The following is a 9,672-nucleotide window of genomic DNA, read 5'->3' as shown; positions in this document are numbered from 1 at the left end:
GGGAGGCTGCGGTGGCGCCCGCGGGGGAGGGGCGGGACCCTCAGGGATCCGCAGTCACACGCTCTTGTGCCCGGCCCACAGAAGCCCACCTGCGCGCACCCCCCAGCGTGACGCAGCATTCCAGGGTGGGGGGCGCATGCGAAAGCGAGTCTGTGACGTGACCTCCAGCCGAGCTTCCATGGACTTTCGACTGAGAGCCTGCACCCCCGCCCCCGCCATCCATCTGTCCATCCGCACGGCCTCGCTCACCCGCGCCCCCACCCATCTGCCGTCAGCATCCCACGCCTCCCCCTGCCCCAGAGACAGGAGCCGGGCACTGCCTCCCTGCCAGAACGCGGCGGGTGGGGCGCAGGGGACCCGCAGAAGATGCCGCGACAGCGCAGGTGCAGGGAGGGGCCGGGAGGAGGAGCAGAGGCGGACCCCTAGTTCCACGAGCCGCGTGCCTTCCGTGGGAGGAGGCCCCCATGATGCAGCAGTGCAAAGGGGCGATCTGGTGTGTGGGGCGGGAGGGTTGGACTCCACACACAGGCCAGTCCCCGCTTCCAACCCCGCATTCCGCCTGGGGCGCTGGGCCTGGAACCAGAAGCGAGGCTCCAGTGGGCCCCCAACCGCTTTTTCTTCCTGAAGACGCTTCTCGGGCCTGTCTCCATTGCCATGCAAACCCGCGATGACGTAAATTGGCCGTCCGAGGAGTTGGAGTTGAAGTTTGGCTGGAAGGAGACCCCAGAAGCGCAGCTCCTCCCGGCGGGGTCCTGACCCCTGGCGCCGGCCACCCGGGGCGTGGCTCTACCCTGTGGCGCTGCGGACCGTGACTGCGCCCCCTTCTCCGCCCCCCTCTCCCATCTGTACAGAAGCTGGGCTTGCTCTGGGAGTCCGCTCCGGGGAGACCTCTGACTCCTCCTGCTCGGTGGTACCCCCACCCCCGCGGGCCAAGCTCCACCTCAAGCCCCGGCGCGCGCCGCCCTCGCCCCACAACCACGTCATTCCCCGGCCTCTTGGCCCTCCGCTGCTCCAACTCCGCTTCCATGGATCACTCCTGTATTTAAGCCCCGTAGGGCCTCGTCCGTCTACACCTGCACACACACGGACGCTGGCTGCACCGTGAAACCTCGTCCGCCGAGTGCCCATTGCCCCTGCCTGGGCCACGTGGGGACCCACCTCAGGCAGAGTCTCCAGCCCGGGGTGGGTGTTCCGGGGGCACTGCACGGCCTCTTCCGGAAAGGCCCGGCCGGGCACAGGGTCGCCCGTGATGAACGCACAGCAACAAAGGCATGGGTTAGGGCCCCAGAGCGCTTGGTCAGGTCCAGGACTGGGGACCCTGTCTCCCCTTGCCCAGCTCCTTCGGGCTCAGAGTGGCCTCCCCCATCTCCTATCCAGCCCTCGCTTTCCAGCCTCACTCCCGCCCACGCAGATCCTTTCCCCCTCAGTTCTTTCCACACGCAAAATCTGCCACCTCCAAATCCTTCCCCCTCTGATCCTTCCCCTTCAGATCCTTCCCCCCTCTGATCCTTCCCCTTCAGATCCTTCCCCCCTCAGATCCTTCCCCCTCAGATCCTTCCCCTCTCAGATCCTTCCCCCTCGTGCCCTTCCCCCTCAGATCCTTCAGACCTTTCCCCTTCAGAGCTTTTCTGCCTCAGATCCTCCCCTACTCTGATCATTCCGCTTTCAGATCTTTCCCTCTCAGGTCTTTCCTCACGTCTCAGATTCTTTCACCCTCAGGTCTTTTCCCCTCAGACCCTTCCCCTTCATATCTTTCCCTCCTGAGAGCCTTCCACTCAGATCATTCCGCCCTCAGGTTCTTGCTTCTCAGATGCTTCCCCATCAGATCCTTCCACCTTCACATTCTTCCCAAGGCGAAAGTTGCCACCTTCTAACCTTTTTGCCCTCAGGTCCTTCCCCCTCAATCATTCCCTCCTCAGATCCTTCCCCTCCTCAGGTCCTTCCCCTTCATATCCTTCCCAGCTCAGAACTTTCCACTCACGGATCATTCCGCCCTCAGATTTCCCCCCCCCCCAGGTCCTTTCCCCCTCAGATCTTTCCCCGTTCAGATCCTTCTGCCCACAGAGCCTTCCCGCCTCAGAGCCTTCCACTCTCAGATCTTTCCCCCTCAGAGTCTTCTCCCTTCAGAATCTTCCCTCTCAGATACTTCCGCTCTCCGATCCTTCCCACCTGGGATCATGCCCCACTTGGATCCTTCCGCCAGTCTGACTCTTCCCGCCTCAGATCCTTCCACCCTCGGATCCTTCCCCAGCGTCGGATCCTTCCGCAGCGTCGGATCCTTACGCCCTCGGATCCCTCCCCCACCCCGTTGGAGTCCCTCCTCTCTCAGATTCTTCCATCTTCGACTCCCTCCGCCCCACCCCACCCCCACCCGCGCAATCCTCCCCCATTGGATCCCTCTGCCCTTGGATTCCTCACCCCTCGGATCCTTCCCCCCATCCGCGCAATCCTTAATCCTTCCCTTTCAGATCCTTCCACCTTGCAATCATTCCACCCTCAGCTCCTTCCACCCTTAGATTCTTCTCCACGCAGATGCCTCCGCATAATCTGTACTTGAGTGGCAGCAGCTGGGCAGAAGCTCTGTGACCGCGGGCCCCTGCTCCTGTTCCCGTGGCGCCTTCCCACACCTGGAACTCGCAGTGGAGCCTGGCCACTGCAGGGCGAGAAAGAGTGGTCACTGCTGGCTCTGGCAGTTAGTTAACTGGACGCCCCAGCGCTGCTGTCACAAATTACAAGCAGGTGGCTTAAAATAAATTCTTTCACAGTTCTGAAGTCAAGAAGTCCAAAATGAAGGTGTTCGCGGGGCCATGCTCCCTCCAAAGCCTCTAGGGGAGCTTCTTCCTCGCATCCTCCAGCTTCTGGTGGCCCAAGCAATCCTTAGGTTTCAGCTGCATCATTCCAGTCCCTGCTCGGTCTACACATAGCACTCTTCTACACCTAATTTCCCTGTAATAAGGATACTAGTTTTGGATCAAGGCCCACCCTGATTCAGGACGAATTTATTTTAGCTTGATTACATCTGCAAAGACCCTATTTTCAAATAAGGTCCCATTCAAAGGCACCCCTCACACAGATCCTAAGACTTGAATGTATTTTTGAGGGAACATCGTTCAGCCCACAATGTACCCTCATCATTTGTGGGTTGCAACTGTCTTCTCCCAGTATTGGTTTCTGCTACCATTTTCTGAAGGCTGTTTTGATAAGCAGAAGTTCATAGTTTTAATGAAGTCATTTTATCAATATTTTCTTTTGTGGTTAGTACCTCTTGTCCTAGTGAAAAAATCTTTCCCTCCCTGAGATCAGAAAAATCTTCTCCTGTATTATCTTTGAGATGCTTTATTGTTTTGCTTTTCCAATTCAGGTTTATCCACCTGGAATAGACTTCTCTGTGTAATGTGAGGTAGGGATCAAGCTCACTGCTTTTGATGCGGACAGAGGTTTACTGAGAGGCAGCCACACTGCAAATCAGGGTCTGTGTGTGCAAAGTGTGTCATGTGGGACTTCTTCCACCACACAGTAGCCCCACACCACTCAATTTCCAGTGCTGTGCAACAAGCCAGACCCTGGCAGATGAGACCTCCTCCATGTTTGTTTGTTTGTTTTTGATGGAGTTTTGCTCTTGTTGCCCAGGCTGGAGTGCAGTGGCACAATCTCGGCTCACTGCAACCTCTGCCTGCCAGGTTCAAGTGATTCTCCTGCCTCAGCCTCTCGACTAGCTGGGATTATAGGCGCCTGGCTAATTTTTGTATTTTTAGTCAAGACGGGGTTTCACTATGTTGGCCAGGTTGGTCTCAAACTCCTGATCTTGTGATCCATCCGCCTCTGCTTCCCAAAATGCTGGGATTACAGGCGTGAGCCACCACGCCCAGCAGTCCATGTTATTTTCCAAGATACTTGGTGTGTTCCTGCCCCTCTGCCTTCCATGTAAAATGACAGTGCTTGTCAAGTTCATTTTAAAAACTGTTGGGATTTTGATTAAGATTTACTGCATCTATGGATTTGGGGGTGGGTAATTTGTTTAAACATGGAAACTCCCCAAATCCATAGACACAGCCTTCTCCCTTTACTTGGGGGATTTAGCTTTTCTTGGTCTCTGTCGACAATGTTCCCTGGTTTCCATGTGGAGGCCCTGCCCTGTCCCTGTTCCTCAGCTCTTTTTACACCTATTCCTGAGGATTTGATAGTTTTGATATTATTTAAATGGAGTACTTCAATAAATTATGTATTTATTTATTTTTGCCACTCACATATAGGAATGTAACTGATTTCTGAATACCTTAAATCCAACAGCCTTGCCAAACTCACTTTTTGATTCTTATGATTAGTCTATAGATTCTTCTGGGGTTTCTAAACACAGAAAGTGTTTCATGGGTGAATAATCAGAGTATTATTTATTCTTGTCTGGCACTAGAGCTCATTTCGTTGTCCTACCCTACAGCATTGGCTGAGACCTCTAGTGCCATAACTTGTAGAACCGCAGATCAAGGTGCTTTCAGGATTCACATTCATTGAGGTTTGCTGTGGGGATTTTGTGGTTCACTGTTACTGGATTACAGCACTCACCTCCTGCCTTAGTGCGCTAATGGGTCCGAGGAATAGTAAATGAGCCCTGAGTCTTACCGAGTTACTTCTACTCCTCTAGCAATTGATTAGATACGCTTTTTCATTGTTCTGTTAATACGGTGAAAAATACGATTGCTTGCCAAATGTTAAGCCAAACTTCATTTCCAGAATACACCCAACCTGTCATATGTTACCTTGTTGTATTCGCTGGACTCACCCTGCTTGAGCTTTGGGGCTTCGCAGTGGTGTGCGCGTGTGGAGGGGGCTGGCCTGTGAGCTCCTCTCTGATGCTGTCCTTGCTGGGTTAGGGGACTGAGGCTACGTTGGCCGCAGGAGCTGGTGAGTGCTCCCTTGTCTTTCTGGAAGAGTTTTGTGGACGTTTGCATTACTTTCCCTGTAAATGGTTGCTAGAATGCTGTGGTGATGCTGTCTGCGCTTGGAGTTCTTTGTGAGAAGGTTGCAATGGCAGATTCTCTTTCTTTCTTTCTTCCTCTTCTTCTTTTTTTTTTTTTGTTTTTGAGGCGGAGTCTCATTCTGTCACCCACGCTGGAGTGCAGTGTCGCGATCTTGGCTCATTGCATCCTCCGCCTCCCGAGTTCAGGCGATTCTCCCGCCTCAGCCTCCCGAGTAGCTGGGACCCCAGGCGCCACCATCGCACCGGGCCTCAGGTTCCGTTTCTACTGCACACAGGACCTTTCTTTTTTTCCTTTGATTGATTGAATATATTTTGTTTTTCTGCTTTTTCCGTCCATCAGCTCGGAGGTCATCCGCTACATTCCTTTTCTCTAGGAGGTCCGCCTGAAGGCGAAGCCGAGCACCCTCGGCCTCTCCGGGGTTAGTGGGGCCCTGCTATGGCGTTCAGCTCCGCAGGGGCCCGGCTCTCCGCGGCCCTTAGCTCCCGGCTCGCAGCTGGGCTGACTCGCGGGTGCCCTCTTGTGGCCGCTCTGTCTCACTTCCTGCGTCTCCGGCAGAGTCGCCGGACAGAACGAGGACTGACTTCAGGATAAGCACGTCCCATGCCGCTTATTGCGAGGGATGTTCTTATATTAAAAATGGGCTCGTTGCTTATCTGAAATTCAAATTTAGCCGGGTCTCCAGCATTTTTATGTGCTGAGTCTGGCACCCAACTCTCCAGACTGATGTCCGGGATTGTCGGCTTTAGGAGGTTGTCTAGAGTCAGGCCCGGTGGCTCATTCCTGTAATCCCAGCACTGTGGGAGGCTGAGGCAAGCCGATCGCTTGAGACCAGCCTGGGCAACCTGGCGAAACCCCGCCTCTACAAAACATGTAAAAATTAGCCAGGCGTGGTGGTTTGCGCCTGTGGTCCCAGGTACTCGGGAGGCTGAGATGGTAGGATTGCTTAAGTCCAGGAGGCAGAGGCCGCAGTGAGCCAAGATCACACCACTGCACTCCCACCTGGGCCACAAAACAAGATCCTATCTCAAAAAAAAAAAAAGAAGAAGAAGAAGAAGAAGAAGGAGGAAAAAGAGGAGGTTGTCTAGAGCAGCCACTGGTGGAAGACTCCCCTGGCTTCATGGACAGTCACTGGTTGGGGTGCTCTCCCCTGCAGTGCTGTGGGGTCCAGAGGGTCTGTAGGGGTCAAGAAGGTACAGTACCCAGCATCTGGCTGGGTTTGACCAGTTTGCCCAGGGAGGCTGGCCTGACCACTTACAGCCTGTCCCTGGCTCTGGTGTGAGGAGCATTAGGACCAGCTCAGGGTCCTCTGGCTTTGGAGCCAGCTGGCGTGGGTGTCCAGGGGGCAGCCTGTGGGCAGTGACCCTGTCTGTCTCTGGACAGGACAAGCACTGCCATCCACCATGGTGAAGCTGGGCTGCAGCTTCTCTGGGAAGCCAGGTAAAGACCCTGGGGACCAGGATGGGGCTGCCATGGACAGTGTGCCTCTGATCAGCCCCTTGGACGTCAGCCAGCTCCAGCCGCCGCTCCCTGACCAGGTGAGGGCCTAGGCCAGCGTGGGGTCCCTTCTCAGGCTCCCCTGGGAACAAAGGGGTGTGGGGTGAGGTTTGTCTAGATGTGGCCTCTTCCCAGGTGCAGTAGAGCAAGCAGAAGAAGGACCATGGGGACCAAAACCCCAGTTGGCCATGGGCACTCTATGTGACCTCCTGGTCAGCTCCCCCATATGCCAGAGCTGGGCAAACTGGCCGACGGGTAACCAAGAATTCACGCACTGCCTCCTAGACAGCAGCCCGCCCACGTGCTGTCCATAGGGCACCCAGCAGACAACGCTCCCCACCCTTCCCCTCGGGGCATGGCCCTGTCCTGGGTTGAGCCTGAGATGTGGAGGTCCTTGGGCAAGTGACCCCTGGGGGTGCTTATAGCAGAAACTGGGGAGAAGCAAAGAGCTCAGTTCTAGCCCAGCCCAGTTTGACCCGCTAGGGAGTTGTGCAGCATGAAGGGCACCCTGAGTTTCCCTGCTGGAGGTGGGGGCAGCATCTATGCTGGGGACCCGGGACAGGAGGACCACCCCTGCTGGCCAAGGGCAATTCTCCAGCACCCTGAATTGAAGGCAGCAGGCAAAGCAAGGGGCTCCGTCAGCAACCAGGCCAAGCCCAGGGCTGCCATGTGCCCAGCAGACTTTCAGTGTCCACCTTCCCTTGGCCTAACTTGGTGGCTGCTGGAGCCCTGCCGTTCACCAGACGGTCCTGGGAGATGGTCAGGGTCAACTCCACTGCCACGAAGCTGAGCCTGGCTCCTTCCCCTCTCAGTTCAGGGCTCTCTTGGGTCCCTGCCAGCTGCCCACTGAGGCCATGGCCATCTCTTTTCACAGGTGGTCATCAAGACGCAGACAGAATACCAGCTGTCCTCCCCAGACCAGCAGAAGAAGTTCCCTGACCTGGAGGGCCAGAGGCTGAACTGCAGCCACCCAGAGGAAGGGCGCAGGGTAACCACACTCACCCCACCCACTGTGGGGGCTCAGGGCAGGGGGAGAAGGTGGAAGGCAGCTGGGGGTGCCTGGGCTCAGGCCAGGCCGGGCTGGAGTCCCCTTGCTGTCTGGGAGGAGAGGGTGGCAGTGAGTCATCCCACCCAGAGCTGGCCTCCAACTGCCCTGCAGTCATCAGGCCCCCTCACGAGGCTGCAGGTGCGGACTGACGAAACAGTGGTGCTCCTGAGATGTTTCTCTTCCTGGGAAGCGCTGGCCAGTACTGCTTGCCTGTTTGCCCAGAGGGTCATTGTCTCATCTTCAGTGACTTACGGGCTTTCCATGTAATACTTTCTTTCTGCAGTATATCTGGCAAATATCTTCTCTCATCCTCTTGTTTAAATCTCTCAACGTTATTAAGATAGCTTTAGTCATTTTTAGTGAACTGTTTCCAAAGCCTTCCATTCTCCAGTATTAAGATCTGCTAGGGCTCCCCGCCCCTGGCTTCACGTTCCAGTCTGCAGCCCATGTTATAGCACCCACCGTGGGCAGTCCCCTGGGAGGCCTGGTGAATGCAGCCTCCGACTCACCTGAGGCTGTGGCCCCCATCTCCTGTGGAGCCCACACCGAAGGGAAGCTGCAAATTCCTGCAAGACCCACCTGGGTCAAAGGCCACATCACTTTACCTGGTGGCAGTTGTCTCCAGAACCCCAGTGGAGGGGCTGCCAGCAAGGCCTGGCCCCCAGGGGTGATGCCTGCACACTTGACCCTCGGAAAAGTCGGAAAAGCCACTGGCTGCCCAGGGCAGGGGTGGGGTATCAAGACTGGAGGGCGGGGATGGTCCTGTGCCAGCCCCAACCCCTGAGGGGCTCCCCACAAAGGTGACCCCCGCCTGGCGTGGCTGAGCCCCTCTCTGCCCTCCTGCCAGCTGCCCACCGCGCGGATGATCGCCTTCGCCATGGCGCTGCTGGGCTGCGTGTTGATCATGTACAAGGCCATCTGGTACGATCAGTTCACCTGCCCCGACGGCTTCCTGCTGCGGGTAAGGGGGCCAGGGCTCTGGTGGGGGGCAGTGGAGCTGCCCCTCCTCCCATAGCCTCCAGGCAGGGCGTGGCAGGGGTGTCTACTGCTGCTGGAGGAACGTGGTCTCCAAAGCCATGTTCCTGTTCCTTCTCTAGAACATGAAATTCTATCTTTTGAAAATTTAAAAGAAAAGATGTGTTAGTAATGGGTTTCTCTTCTTGTAATTTAAAAAATAAGTAAGGCCGGGCGCGGTGGCTCAAGCCTGTAATCCCAGCACTTTGGGAGGCCGAGACGGGCGGATCACGACGAGGTCAGGAAATCGAGACCATCCTGGCTAACACGGTGAAACCCCGTCTCTACTAAAAAATACAAAAAACTAGCCGGGCGAGGTGGCGGGCGCCTGTAGTCCCAGCTACTCGGGAGGCTGAGGCAGGAGAATGGCATAAACCCGGAAGGCGGAGCTTGCAGTGAGCTGAGGTCCGGCCACTGCAGTCCAGCCTGGGCGACACAGCGAGACTCTGTCTCAGAAAAAAAAAAAATAAGTAAAAGATGAGGCAGAAAAGATCGCCATCCAGCCGTCTCTCTAGGGGTCATCTGTCCTCCTGAGTGATTTGTGTGAGGTTTTATTTTTGTATAACATGATATTAATGCTCCCTACATATTTGGCAAATATTTTCTTCCATCCTTTTTTTTTTTTTCATCTCTTTGCCAATAATAGTTATAGCATTTAGTGTGTTTTTAGAAAGCCTTTTATTTATCAGAAGTAAAATCTCCTTTTCTCCTTAACTCCATGGTTTACGTTCTGGAGCGCGCTCGCAAAGGCCTTGCTGGGCTGAGCAGGTCCACTGGTGTCTGTGCCCCTCTCCCTGGGTGGCCCCCTGAGGCCCTTACAACCCGCGACCACCTGGCTCCGTGCCCCCCACCCCAGGGCCCTGAGTTCTGAACCGGAGGCTGACCTTCAGTGTCCTGAAACCATGGCTCCGTTACAAACTGTCCGCAGTGCCCCCAACCGCAGAAGCGGGAGGGCCCGGGACCGGGGCGCACAGGAGGGCTCAGCCCGCCGGCCCTGACCCAGCCCTTCCCGCAGCACAAGATCTGCACGCCGCTGACCCTGGAGATGTACTACACGGAGATGGACCCCGAGCGCCACCGCAGCATCCTGGCGGCCATCGGGGCCTACCCGCTGAGCCGCAAGCACGGCACGGAGAC

The 9,672-nt window shown here is 56.0% G+C and overlaps 1 protein-coding gene and 1 pseudogene across 1 annotated transcript in view; both read left to right on the top strand.

Annotated features, from left to right (window-relative positions):
* LOC105511803 overlaps nucleotides 1-5,481 on the top strand; it is a 13,820-nt pseudogene extending 8,339 nt beyond the window's left edge.
* CALY (calcyon neuron-specific vesicular protein) overlaps nucleotides 1-9,672 on the top strand; it is an 11,534-nt gene that overhangs the window by 939 nt on the left and 923 nt on the right. The window contains exons 2-5 of the mRNA XM_011941993.1: nucleotides 6,360-6,514; nucleotides 7,348-7,461; nucleotides 8,369-8,482; nucleotides 9,551-9,672. Of these exons, the coding sequence (XP_011797383.1) occupies nucleotides 6,380-6,514; nucleotides 7,348-7,461; nucleotides 8,369-8,482; nucleotides 9,551-9,672 (485 nt within the window). The 5' untranslated portion in view covers nucleotides 6,360-6,379. The remainder of the gene's footprint in view (nucleotides 1-6,359; nucleotides 6,515-7,347; nucleotides 7,462-8,368; nucleotides 8,483-9,550) is intronic.

Source organism: Colobus angolensis, unplaced genomic scaffold, assembly GCF_000951035.1.
Source record: "Colobus angolensis palliatus isolate OR3802 unplaced genomic scaffold, Cang.pa_1.0 Scaffold204, whole genome shotgun sequence".
Classification (NCBI taxonomy): domain Eukaryota; kingdom Metazoa; phylum Chordata; class Mammalia; order Primates; family Cercopithecidae; genus Colobus; species Colobus angolensis.
The sequence above is the reverse complement of the archived record's forward strand: the minus strand, read 5'-3'. Positions and strand labels throughout refer to the sequence as shown.